This window comes from Elaeis guineensis, chromosome 9, assembly GCF_000442705.2.
Source record: "Elaeis guineensis isolate ETL-2024a chromosome 9, EG11, whole genome shotgun sequence".
Classification (NCBI taxonomy): domain Eukaryota; kingdom Viridiplantae; phylum Streptophyta; class Magnoliopsida; order Arecales; family Arecaceae; genus Elaeis; species Elaeis guineensis.
The window spans coordinates 95638026-95651054 of NC_026001.2; the positions used below are offsets into that span (position 1 = coordinate 95638026).

General features: G+C 38.0%; 1 protein-coding gene across 4 annotated transcripts; it reads left to right on the forward strand.

Moving 5' to 3' along the window:
- Positions 1-1793: 1793 nt before the first annotated feature.
- LOC105051092 (protein MHF1 homolog) lies at positions 1794-5135 on the forward strand. 4 transcript variants are annotated; one of them, XM_073243978.1, is made up of 4 exons: positions 1794-2010; positions 2096-2167; positions 4342-4425; positions 4720-5135. In XM_073243978.1, the coding sequence occupies exons 1-4, from the start codon at positions 1878-1880 to the stop codon at positions 4845-4847; spliced, it is 417 nt and encodes a 138-aa protein (XP_073100079.1). In that variant the 5' UTR covers positions 1794-1877; the 3' UTR covers positions 4848-5135. The 4 variants fall into 4 exon arrangements, with proteins under 4 accessions (XP_073100079.1, XP_073100080.1, XP_010929681.1 ...); XM_073243979.1 differs by having other exon boundaries at positions 4350-4425; XM_010931379.4 differs by having other exon boundaries at positions 1797-2010; positions 4345-4425.
- Positions 5136-13029: the final 7894 nt, after the last annotated feature.

The following is a 13029-nucleotide window of genomic DNA, read 5'->3' on the forward strand; positions in this document are numbered from 1 at the left end:
GCTATTCTTAGTCTAACTAGGATTTGGCTTAACCTTATCTGAATTGGTTTGGAACCAATTTAAAAAGGGTTAGGAGAGGAGTTCCCAGCTGGACTGGGACTCTCTCTAGTCTCACACGCCACAAGAGGGATCGCCAACCACATGGAAGCAAGGGGCCGATGCCCCCCTTCGTGGGGTGTGCTTGTAATAAAAGGAGGAGAGAGAGGGTGTGGCCAAGGTGTTGGTGCATCCCCTTTGGGCTTCTCTCTCCTCCCTCTCTTTCCTTATCTCCTTATCCAATTAGGATTCAAGATTTGAATTTAATTCAAATCTTTGAAATCCAAATTTGATTCAGATTAATCTTATAGAATGATAAGGATTTGAGATCTATTTACCCCATGGAGAGGATGCCCTAAGTAATTTTGAGATCCATCTAGCCTCTCTCTTTCTTGTCGCCCTACAAGAAGGAGATTTTCTTTTTCTTCTTCCTCCTTCTAGTTCATCATCTTCTTCTTCTTTCTTGAAAAGAAAAGCAGAAAAAATCAAATTTGATCTGAAAGGAGAAAGATCTGTAAGAGAGCTAGCACCTCGATGATCTTTAGAGCTTTTTGATTGAGATTAGCCTTATGTGGATATCCATAGAGATCAGACGCTTGTGCGACTCTAAAAAACCTCAAGAGACATCCATGAGTTTTCAAATTGTGATGAAGATCTATCTGTGCAAAAGTAAAATTTCAGATTTTATTAGAACAGATCTAAATCTTGTTTATATAATAAATCCTGGATATGAGATATGATCTCTATTCATGCTTGTTAGATTAGATCTAATTAGATTTAAATTATTTAAATCTGAAATCATTTTTCATTGTGTACATAAATAAAATTTTTGAAATTCAGCATGCATAAGAATCGCCATCAGATGGCATTTCCTTCAGGCTCGTCCTTCTTCTAGCACCTTTCTGTTGCTACTCCTCTCCGACCGGGGGATGTAACAGGGCGACACGATGAGGCACTGTCAGGCTGGAGTAGGGGACTCCGAGCTTGGCCTCCGGGCACCTGCAAGGAAAGTCTGCATAATGGAGAGACCGATGGATGGCTTTGTGATGGGAGATTCTCCGATGCTTAAGTTAGTCACGATCGAAGAGGAAGAATAGTGAGAGATGAGTGGCCAGAGCCAGTAAGAGAAAGGAACCCCTTGTGATGTTGGCTTCCCCCCTTTTATATGGAGAGGCCTATCAAGTTACAGGTCCACGCTCGTCGGAGAAGTGGCCGTTAGAGGGCCAGAGATATTAAGTGTCTACCGGTCCTAACAGGATCGATTTTCCACTAATGGAAAAAGACTGCCAATGCTGTCAGCTGTCAGATCGGGACCCTTCGCGCACTGGAGACCTTTCGGAGCTTCGACGGATCTCATAGGAGATCTGAGCGGAGACCGAGTGAAGTCGGTGTCAGCCTGACGATGAAGACATCGTCGAGCTGCCGATCTTATCTAGAAGATCAGTTGAGGTTTGTGGAGCTGCCTAAGGGGCTGCGCCATATCGCTCGGATTGTATGGTCTCCATGACCAGATCGCATTGCCATGCGTTGTTACATCATCGAGGAATTGCCACATCATCAGATGGATAAAATATGATCTAATAATAATATATATTTTTAATAATAGATAATATACTGGTTTATTATTGGATGTGAACGGTTCTGATCAATAATTTCTCCAAACACATACCAAAGCATGGTGCATCATGTTCTGCATTGGAGAATAAGACCCATCCGTCAGATGGTAATTCAAATGATCTCCGCCGTTCAATCTCCCGTTTCTTTCTAAAATATTTTCCGCGCCAAATCGCTAACCGATACCATCGAAGAGGAGAGGAAGCGCTCTCATCGGTCTTGCCTCCATGGACGGCGGCGACGTCGATGGCGGTGTTGGCGGTGGCGGGGCCTTCGAGAAGGACGAGGAGGCGGAGGAGAGAGCGGAGCTCCTCCGGGATCGCTTCCGCCTCTCCGTCATCTCCATTGCCAACGCCGAGGGTTCGTATCCTCCGCCCCCATTTTCTCTCCTCCTCAGTCTCCTTCGAATTATTTGATACACTTGATTCCAATCCCCCTTGAACAGCGAAGAAACTCGACATGGAGGTCTTGGAGCCCGTGGTGGCGTGCGTCGCCGATCTGGCTTTCAAGTACACTGGTGAACGCCCAAATCGTTACCCTAATTTGAGATTCTTTTTTACTTCCATTGATTGCATTGTTTTTTTTTTTTTTTGGCTCATATCAGATGTAGGTTTGAGAACTGCTGCAGATTTTTATTTAAATTAGAAGTAAAACCCTAACCCCTTTTTCGGTCCCTGCTTGTTTCCTTTCATTAATCCCGGTAAAAAATAATTATAATAATAAATAAATAAATTTCATACATCACTGAATGGCTTTGCTAGATTTTCTTGTTTTGTGGTAGATATTTCTTAGATTAGCTGTACATTTGGCTAATATTACAAATTTTGATTTGAAATGGGGTGATAGAAATCGCAGAAAACATCGTGGATATGTATGTGAATATCGTTTTCTGGACTGACCTGCGAAGTGTTAAGAAGAATGTTTTCTGTATATTGGTGTGAATAAATTCAGGGATCCCTTGTACATCGGGAACATGTCTATGAACATGGTTTTTAGATAGTCTTATTTTTCTAGAATTTCCAAGCTTTTAGAGTTATCAGGTTATTGTTTGGGTAATAAATGTTGAATATATTTTGGACGATGGACTTAACTATGGTTGAATAATTTTCGGACGACAAGGGTCTTGGTATATTAGGACTGCTCTTACAATTATGCTTTTGAAATTAATTTGTGGCAGCTAGTTATGATCGTATGCTAGTCTTGATGACCATGTCCTTTGTTTGCATATATATTTAAAAGGTTAATATTCATGTATTATAGAATATGAAGAGGTGTCATTGGTTGTTTGTTGGTAGTCATAGGAAAGGCATCTCAATTGGTTAATTTTGGGTAGAACTAGGAGTAACTACAAGTTTAGGTATTTTAGGATGAAGATATTGGTTAGTGCTACTTTCATTTGTCATGGGCGTTCATGCTGTTGATGAGAACATGACCTATCTCAGCATTGTTATACTTGTCATTTAGTATCAATCCTGTTATGCATATCCAAAAAAAAATCCTTGAGATCATTGATATGCAGTGACATAATATTAGTTGATGACACCTTAAAAGAGTTTTTTGAAGTTTGAAGTGACAAAAAAAAAAAGGAAAATAAGAGAGTGCCAGTTGAGGGTTGAATATAGTCCACACTAAACCCCTTATCAAGAAATTTATTAGAAGAAGAAAGAGGACAATGGTTAGTAGGAACAGAATAGAGAGAATGGTACCAAGATAGAAGAATAAAAAGATGGCAATTTATAATTGAAACAGCCTGGCATCTTCAACAATTAAACCTAGCTTTTGACTTTATGTTCAGTCAACCTCCCAAACTTAAAATAATTTGCTATTCTTTCCTAGGAAATGAAAATATAGTTAGTTTGGTCACTGGCATGCCAGATCGATCAATGTTTTCAGTCTATCAGAAGACAAGGTTCAGGCTTGCCCCAGTAAGAGGCCTACACAATTTCTAATAGGATGCGAACAATAAAAAAGAAAAAAAAAAAGAAAAGCAAAAAGGGAAGCAATAACTTGTAGTAAGTATAACCAAGCGACGAGATTGATTTTACCAGGAACATAGGTAAAAGATAGGGGATTAATCAGGGTGGAATGGTTGTCACCGAAGAATAAAGATGAAGGGGATTCATGGAAATGTTTGCTACATGGAAGCTCTCTACAGAAGTTATAGATAGTTGTTGGAGTGTTGTAGGTGCCTTGATCGTGGCTTCGCTTCCTTTTTAAAGTCAATAACCGTAAGAAATAAACCGCTGTAGTCCATGTTTCAGCCTAAACAGCAATTAGTTCTGGGAACTGCTTTTCTGCACGTGCTAGTCTTGGGTTGTCCATTTGCTGATACTAAATATTGATCAATCATAGAACTAGACAAGGCAAAACACGTTAGGTCGACCTGTGTTAATCCAAATTTCTGATTCTCAGCTCTTTTTTTAATAGAGGCTCAACCATTATTTGCCCCATGGTGATAACGTATACCTTTTAGGTTAAACAGTGATTCTTTTTGTTTTCCTTCATACTAGCGTAGAATTACTTTGTCGTTTCACCATTTAATGTCAGAATCTGATTTTCTGTGGAAATAACACACACTACAAGATTAAGTTGTTGTTTACAAATTATTTTTAAGATGAATACTTAACTGGTTTCAGAAATGAATCTATATAAAAAAAATTCTCTACTTTTCTTCTTGTTCTCCCGAAAAAGCAGAGCAGTTGGCAAGAGATGTTGAGCTGTTTGCACAGCATGCTGGTCGCAAATCTGTAAACATGGAAGATATTATATTATCAGGTAATTTGATCACATGAAATATGATCTCTTTCTGTGACCAGTCTACTGGTAATTGCTCCCAATCATTTACTAAAATAATTGATTTTGTTGCTACCACTCTGTCTGTGGCAATTCCATAATCTTAAATTTTTTTATACTACTGTCTGATAATCAGTATTTACTAAATTTGTATGATTATTAACAGTTGCTCCAAATCAAGTTCAGTGTTGTAGTATGGTGGAATTTTTTTAATGCATTCCAAACATACTCAAGTTTAAATTTTTAGATGCATAACTTTGTTTTATATGGTTTCAGCACATAGAAATAAACACTTGACTGGCCTATTGAGGTCATTTTCTCAAGAATTGAAAGGGAAAGAGCCTCAGACTGAAAGGAAGAGAAAGAAATCTTCAAAAAAGGAAGATAAATCAATTCCCAGATGATCAGAAAATCTTCTGCTATTTATTGTGCAGCTGAGGGAGGTAATTGGTAACTCTAGTATCAAAGATTCAGAGTGCTTAGCTGCAGAAAAATATGCACTTACTCTAGTACCAAAATGGTCAGAACATCATTTCTAGAGTCCTAGTGGAACGGCTTTAGAAACATATATTTCTAGCAACAAGCTTTTGGTTGCATAAGGTTTTCATGTTAATCTGCACGCTCGCTCTTTATGCTGTCTGTCAGATGCATATACAGTTGATATATATCCTTCAGAACTTCATATTACCTTCCCTTTACGAGACATGGTGGAAAACGACAAATTTGATTCTCGTGTAAAAGGAAGTGTCACGATGAGGTTGATGGGGGATTCTTCCCTGATCCTTTTCTTGGACCCAAAAAAAAAAATGCAACTATTGTCATCATTTCTCTTCCCGTTTTTTTTTTTTTTCTTTTGCATCCATATTAAAGTAGCTAATGATGAATGATGTTTGACGATTCAAGTGGTGTACCTAAGATTTGGTGTTAAAATGGCTCTTCCGGTAGGGTTGAGAAGGTACCTAGCCAATCTACTGGATTATCCAATTTGGGATGTAGGCTTCAAACGAGGTAGTTTGGAGCGTTGGACCGCATATCATGGTCTCGATGTTCTTTTACTTATGCTTCGTTAATTATGAATTGATTTCAATCAATCTTTTTTTTTAGATGGTGAGTTCAATTAGTCTTGGATGTATGAAAAGCTTGAGTGGTATTTGCTTTCACATTGCTTCATAGTGTTCAGCCATTTGCTTTATCATGGATTATTTCAAAAAAAAAAAAAAAAAGCTAGTCCCTTTATTTCTCCCAAAAAATTGGCATTTCTTTTTCTTTCCTCTCTCAAATGCGTCTTTTTTTTTCTCCCCAATCTCTCTCTATCTTCTCCCACCAAAGAATCTCTCTTTCCCCTCATCTATGAAGCCCAGGATCATATCCTAAAAATTATGTATTAATTTATATAGAGGTATATATTGGACCACTAGATATCTAATTTGTTAAGTATGTATTAAGCGGTTATGATTTGTGTACTGATGAGTACTGGTTTTAGAAACTGTGCAGCTATTTGTCTAGAAGTGTGTATTAGATGGTTGCCAAATATGTATTAAAAAGGATGGATCAGAAAGGTGTCGAGTACATATTGGCTTCACATAAATTTTGTATCACAAAACTCTAAATTATGTATTTGAAGGAATGCAAAACTTTTGCAGTCCTTAAAAAAGAAAAATAAATCAACACAGACCTTAGCTTTAAAGAGAAGGGAATAAGATGATTCTTCGGTGAGGTGAGAGAATTGGGATGCACCTTTTGTGAGGGAAGGGAAGGGAAAGATGATTCAAACAACAATTTTTTATCCAGTGAAGAGTGAAAAAACAGATAACATGGTTCTTTTTTTTGCAAACTAAGAATTATATTAGACGAGAACAAACACATCCTATTATATCAAGTCATCCATGATCTCTAAGCTTCAATTACTTTTATATTATTACCTGTTATTTTGCATTAATGGTGTGATAGTGGATTTTATGATAGTAATTATTTTAGAATTTGTTGTGTGGATATCTTTCTATATATTAAAATTTATATGAATATCTTTTCAAAATTGATATTTATATATATACTCTCATAAAATATTTATTTGATATGTATGTTTTTCTATTTCTTATTTTTTTGCATATATACTATATCATCTGATGCCGTTAAGAAATTAGCGATCTAAAATTGAAATGATTGGAAGACCCTTAATGGGTATACATACAAAAGAAAATATTTATAAAGATATATACAATATTAATTTTATGGATATTCATATAATTTCATATAGAGCTGTCAAAATGGGTCTGAGCTAATAGACCAGCCCATTTGGCCCTAAAAATGGGTTGGGTCAGGCTGAGAAATTTTGGCCCATTTGTGCAAGTGGGTTTTTTAGCCCGGCCTGCATAGTCCATGGGCTGAACCGGATTAGGGTCAGGTCAACCTAGGGGCCGGCCCAAACCCTCCCTCTCCCTCTCGATCCCCGACTCCCCGATGCAAAAACCCCCTCCCTCTCTCTCTCGATCCCCGACAGCCCTCCTTTCTCTTAGCCCACCCCCCTCCTCCTGCGTACCATCAGCCCTCCCTCCTCTCAGTGGTCCCCACATCCCTCCTTAATTCACATCATTCTCAATTAAATCCTAGTCCCTTTGTAACCCCTCCGCTCTCGATCTGACGTTCTCTTCCATAGAAAGGGAGTCTTCTCCGTGATCTCGAGCCTCTCCTCAATCCCTCCACGCTCTCCTCCAACCCATGTGCATCCGATCTTGTTCCTTTTTTTCAAGATCATAGCCATGGCGATTCGCATCATCGTCACCTATTCCACCTACGATGCGAGAACCCCCTCCCTCTCCCTCTCGGTCCCCAATGCCCCTCCCTCCTCTCGGCCCACCTCCCTCCTCCTTCCTGACGTATTGCTGGCCCTCTCTCCTCTCGACGGTCCCCACACGCCTCCTCAATTCTCTTGACGGTCTCCGACGCCCCTCCCTCTCGGTGGTCCTCGGAGGAGAGAAGCAGTAGCGTCGGGCAGTGATAGCCAACAGGGGAGAGGTCCGAGTGAACTCCGACCCTAGAAAAAAAAGAAAAAAGATGTGGGCTGGTCCGGCCCTAACCCACAGCCCACATGAGCTAAGGCTAGACTAGGTTTTTATGGCCCCTTTTAACAAGTGGGCCAAGTCCGACCCGGCCCCCATAATCATAGCCCACATGGGTTAGGGCTAGACTGGTCCATTTTGACAGCTCTAATTTCATATATTTAGAAGGATATATATACAAAAAATACTTCTTAAGTTTTTTATGTAAATATCCTCCTAAATATTAGATTTGCATGAATATTTTTTTAAAATTAATATTTACATGCATACCCTCTTTATATGCAAATTTTTGACATAGCAGTTTAGCTGATATCATTAGCAAAAATCATATTTATTTCAATTAAAATTATAAAATTATCTTTTTATTTCAAAAGCAGGTAATAGGTTAACGGGTTTCACTAGAAATTTATTCAATCAGTTGAACTGTCCATCTTTTCGATAATAAGTAAAATTGCACTTTAAGTTCCATTATACATAGATTATAAAAAATTGATTCAATAAAAATATTATTTATCTAAAAGTAACTCTTAATACATGTGATTTTATTTCAAGAAATAATGTTGTATTTTATCAAATTGAGTTTTCAACGTCCATCCAAAATCTTTCCATATACAGATCATTTTCTTTCAAATCAATTTTTACAATTTTAACAAGTAATACTCTGTAAATACGATTTGATTTAGAAGTAATCTTTCTATATTTTTATCAAGTTTTATTCTCAAAAGGATTCAAAATATTTTTATTTTTTTCTTTTTGTAATAGCCCAAATCAATGAGGGGCGTTAAGTTATATATCATAGAACAAGTAAAAGGCCATTTTGGTATAAAAATATCGCACACAATTTTGAAACCAATATTTTTAATACAATATTGAATTATAGATTGAAGTCAGATGGCTCCAGTAAATGATATGTCCCTAACTCTTAGGTTAATCATCATGTAATTTTTAAATTTTAGTACATACATGTGAAAAATCAAAGCTCTACCCCATTAACATAATGGGGGTGTTTGGTTGGGATAAGTAAGGCCTGTAATGCGAATCAGAATAGATGACTCCCATTTTCATTGTTTGGTTGGGGGAGTCCTATTTCGATTTTCATTCCAAAAAAGAATGGAAATGATACATTCCTTAAGTAACTGAATCTGACCTCATCCCGATAGAGTCAAAATCTTATTCCCGTGGAATGAGATAAAAAAAAAAAAAATCATCTCCGACATCGGTTGGCCTGAGCGTGGCGCCTCTCTCGTCGTCCAGACTGGCTTCGCCACCTCCCTCGCCAACCTCATCGTCAAGAATCGTGACTGCCTCAAGAAGCCTTCCTGCAAGAAGACCCCTCTCCCTTCCCTAGGGCTCCGGCCATCGTCGTCGGTGACGATCTCTGCCCTCTTCCCGTAATTCATTGACCCAGGATTGGCCGCGATGGAGTCTTGAAAGAAGCCCGAAGAAGATGTGGGGATGGAGGGCGGCGCCAGTGGTGGCCCTGACATCGTGCTGGAGCTCGATGACAAGCCACCACACAACCTTGCTCATCTGCAGTGGTGGAGGTCGAGGTAGGAGGAGGAGGGATCGGTGGTGGTGGAGAGCTTGACGAGCTCGTCGGAGATGGAACGAATGATATCAGAGGGGTCATCAGAGGTCTCGAAGGGGATGATAGTGAATTGGGAGGAGAAGGCAAGCCCGATACGTGACAGCGCCGCCGCCTCCATCGATCGATAGATCGAGCGAGGGTTTCGACAACCGGAGTAGGAGGAAGAGGAGAGGAAGGGGATACCGGAGAAAAGATATCACCTTTGCGAATACGGTGCCAGGGGAGGGGAGGGACCGTGGGGTACGAGCAGCAGGGCCAGGGCCGGAGGGGTTGGGGGGAGGGTTTTGTTGGTTTGGGGCTGGTTTTTTGTTTATATATATATTTATATATATATATATATATATATATATATATGTGTGTGTGTGTGTGTGTGTGTGTGTGTGTGTGTGTGTGTGTGTAGCACAGCCAATAAAGGATAGCAGAAATCCGTAGGAAAGGAAGTCGAGCCTCCTTTCTCTCAAATGTTTAAAATATGTGTTGCTCCGAAAATTGATTTTGCTTATCACAAATTATTTGAGAGGACTACTAATGAGTTTCTTATCTTTGGAGAATATTTTTGTGATGTTTCAGGTAGTCTAAAAGATTGGGTCTGAAAAGCTCCATCAGGTGTGCCAAAGCTGAAGTTTCTGTAAGTTGGAGAAGTTTTTGAAGTCTTTTGAAAGTGTCGAATTGATTTGAAAGCATTTAGAAGTGTTCTGATGAGTTTCAGACCTTAAATGTATGAAAAATTGGGTTGGCACAAAATGGGACGACCCATCTGGGTCATCCCCTTTTATTGGGTAGCCGGTACGCACTGTTTTGGCTTATGACACGCAGTGGGACGACTCATGTGGGACGATCCCTAAGACCCTGAGACCAAAACAGAAAGTTCATTTTCTGTCTGGCCAATTGGAGCATCCCATGGGACGTCCCATTACCAGTGGGGTGCCCCATGGGATGTCTCATTCTGGCTCCACTGGCGAGCACGCGTGACGGCTAGTTTTTAGTCTATTTTTTGTGTATTTAATACGCATTAAATACTCTCCAACGGCTCTAAACCGATACTAAGACATTCTCAAGTGCAAATGGTGATTATAAATATTCTCTTGAAGTAGAAAATCAAAAGTTTTCAAAGATTCAAAGCTCACATCCGTGAAAGTTCAAAAATCTCCAAAAAGAAAGAAAAAAAGTATTCAATCAGCTCACCAACTACTCTCCAGTTGCATTCAACTGTGCAAATCCATTGAGGGTGTTCAACAAAAGCTTCTTCCTCTTAAGTATTATATTTTTATTGCATTTATTGTATTCATTTAAGAAGATTTTATGCTAAAATTTTTATATCCTATTTTTCTCATATTGTATTTTGGGTTTTTGAGTTTTGGGAGTTTTCAAAACTCGGTTGGATTGATCTGAACTTGAAATCAGATTGTTGAGGGTTGGCTTGTATCCGAAAAATAAGTATTTTTGCTTGGATAGCAAAGGTCAGGATTGTCTGACGTGTTGTATTTTTGAAATCCTTTAGTGGATTGAATTCTCAAGTAGAAACTTGAAGAGTGGATGTAGGTGTAAGGTTGGCACCAAACCACTATAAATATCTTGTGTTTGTTGTGCTTGCATCTCTTTGCTTATTCTTTGTGCTTTATACTTGATTACCTATTATTTGTGTTTGACTTCATTTTCATATCTAATCAATTCACTCCACTCAATATTTTAGCACATTATTTGATTGTACTAATCTCAAAAATTTTAAAAAGATCCAATTCACCCTCCCTCTTAGGCTCCATATATGGACAACAAGTGATATCAGAGCTCAATGCTCTAGTCCTTTTTTGATTTAACCATCAAGAGCCAAAGATCAATGGCAGCCCAATTTGGCACATCTTTAGCCGAGGGACAATTCACAAACCGACCTCCACTTTTTAATAGGTCAAACTACACCTATTAAAAAGTTCGGATGAAAATTTTTATTCAAACATTTGACTATGATATGTAGAGTATCATAATAAATAGACCTTACACACCCACTAAATTGATTGATGATGTGTCTCTCTCTAAGTCGGAAGATGAATGGGATGAATTTGATAAAAAAATAGCTCAGCTCAATGCTAAAGCCATGAATGTCTTATATTGTGCCTTAGATGTAAATGAATTCAACCATATTTCTACTTGCAATTCAGCTAAAGAAATTTGAGATAGGTTAGAAATCACACATGAAGGGACAAACCAAGCTAAAGAATCTAAAATCAATATGTTTGTGCACAACTATGAACTATTCAAAATGGAACCTGAAAAGTCAATAACTCAAATGTTTATCCATTTCAGTGACATCATAAACGGTTTAAAAAGTCTAGGTAATTGTTATTCTAACAGTGATCTTGTAAGAAAAGTGCTCAGGCCTTTATCAAGATCGTGAGAGACAAAGGTCACTGCAATCCAAGAAGTCAAGGATTTAAACACTCTATCTTTGGAGGAGCTACTTAGATCCCTCATGACCCATGAGCTGACCATAAAGCAACATTCAGAGGAAGAGACCAGAAGAAAGAAGACTATCGCTCTCAAGTCAACAGCTCAAGAAGAAGAAGATATAGAAAAATCAAAGAACAGTGAAAAAAATGAGGATTTAGCCCTAATCATCAGAAAATTCAGACATTTTATGAGGAGAAAGAGACAAGAGATCAAAAGAAGACCACCAGCTAAGGGGGAGCCAAGTAAAGAAAAAAAAAAGAGCAGCCCATCATCTGTTATGAATGCAAGAAGTCGGGCCACTTTAGATCGGACTGCCCCCAGCTCAAGAAAAGTCAAAAGAAGTTCAAAAAGAAAAAGACTATGATGGCTACATGGAGCGACGGTGATGACTCCACCACAGATAAAGAATCTCACGAAGAAGCCAACTTATGCCTCATGGCACATGAAAATGAGGTAACCTCCGAAACTCAAAAAGAATTTTCGTATGATGAACTGCAAGAAGCTTTTCATGAACTCTTGGATGATCTCAGAAAATTAGGAATAAAAAATAAAGATCTAAAATTAAGAAACCAAGTATTAGCTAAAGAAAAAGAAGAAGTTGACAGCAAGAATCAAGAATTAGAAATAAAGAATCAATCTCTATTGAAAGAAAAAGATGAAATTTCTAGCCTAAATGAAATCCTTGCAAAAGAAAATCAAAATCTAAAGGAAGAGGTAGCTAAGTTGAAATCTATAGTTGATAAATTCATATTTAGTTCAAATAAATTTTAAATGATTATTGATAGTCAAAAAGCTGTATATGATAAAGCCGGATTTGGCTATAACACTCTTAAAAAATAAAAATTTTTGAAAAATATTTTTATTGATGCATCCACGAGCAAATTGTCAAACATTACTTGTTTTAAATGTGGCAAAGTAGGATATAAAGCTTATATATGCTTATCAAATAAATTTGTTGATAGAAATATTAAAAGAATATGGATTCCAAAAGGAACCATTGTGACTAACCCCAAAGGATCCAAGTTAGCTTAGGTACCTAAGGTTAAAACTTGACTTTATGTATGCAGGTGTGTCTTGCATCCCAAGTAACAAAACGAAAGTGGTATCTAGATAGTGGATGCTCAAGACACATGATCGGTGATGAATCTGAATTCATCACATTAGAAGCTAAAAATGGAAGAATTATCACCTTTGGAGATAATGGCAAAGGAAAGATCATTGGCATTGGTAATATTGATATCACTCCCTCTTCTTGTATTGAAAATGTGTTTACTTGTAGATGGTCTCAAGCATAATCTTTTAAGTATTAGTCAATTATGTGATAAAGATTATAAAATAATTTTTGAATCATCTATGTGCATTGTAACTAGTCCTTTTGATGATAGTACTAGATTCATTGGGTATAGGCATGGCAATATATACATGGTTGACTGGGATAATTTTTTCATGCAAAACATGCAATGTCTTGTGGCCATGAATGCTAAAATCAATAAG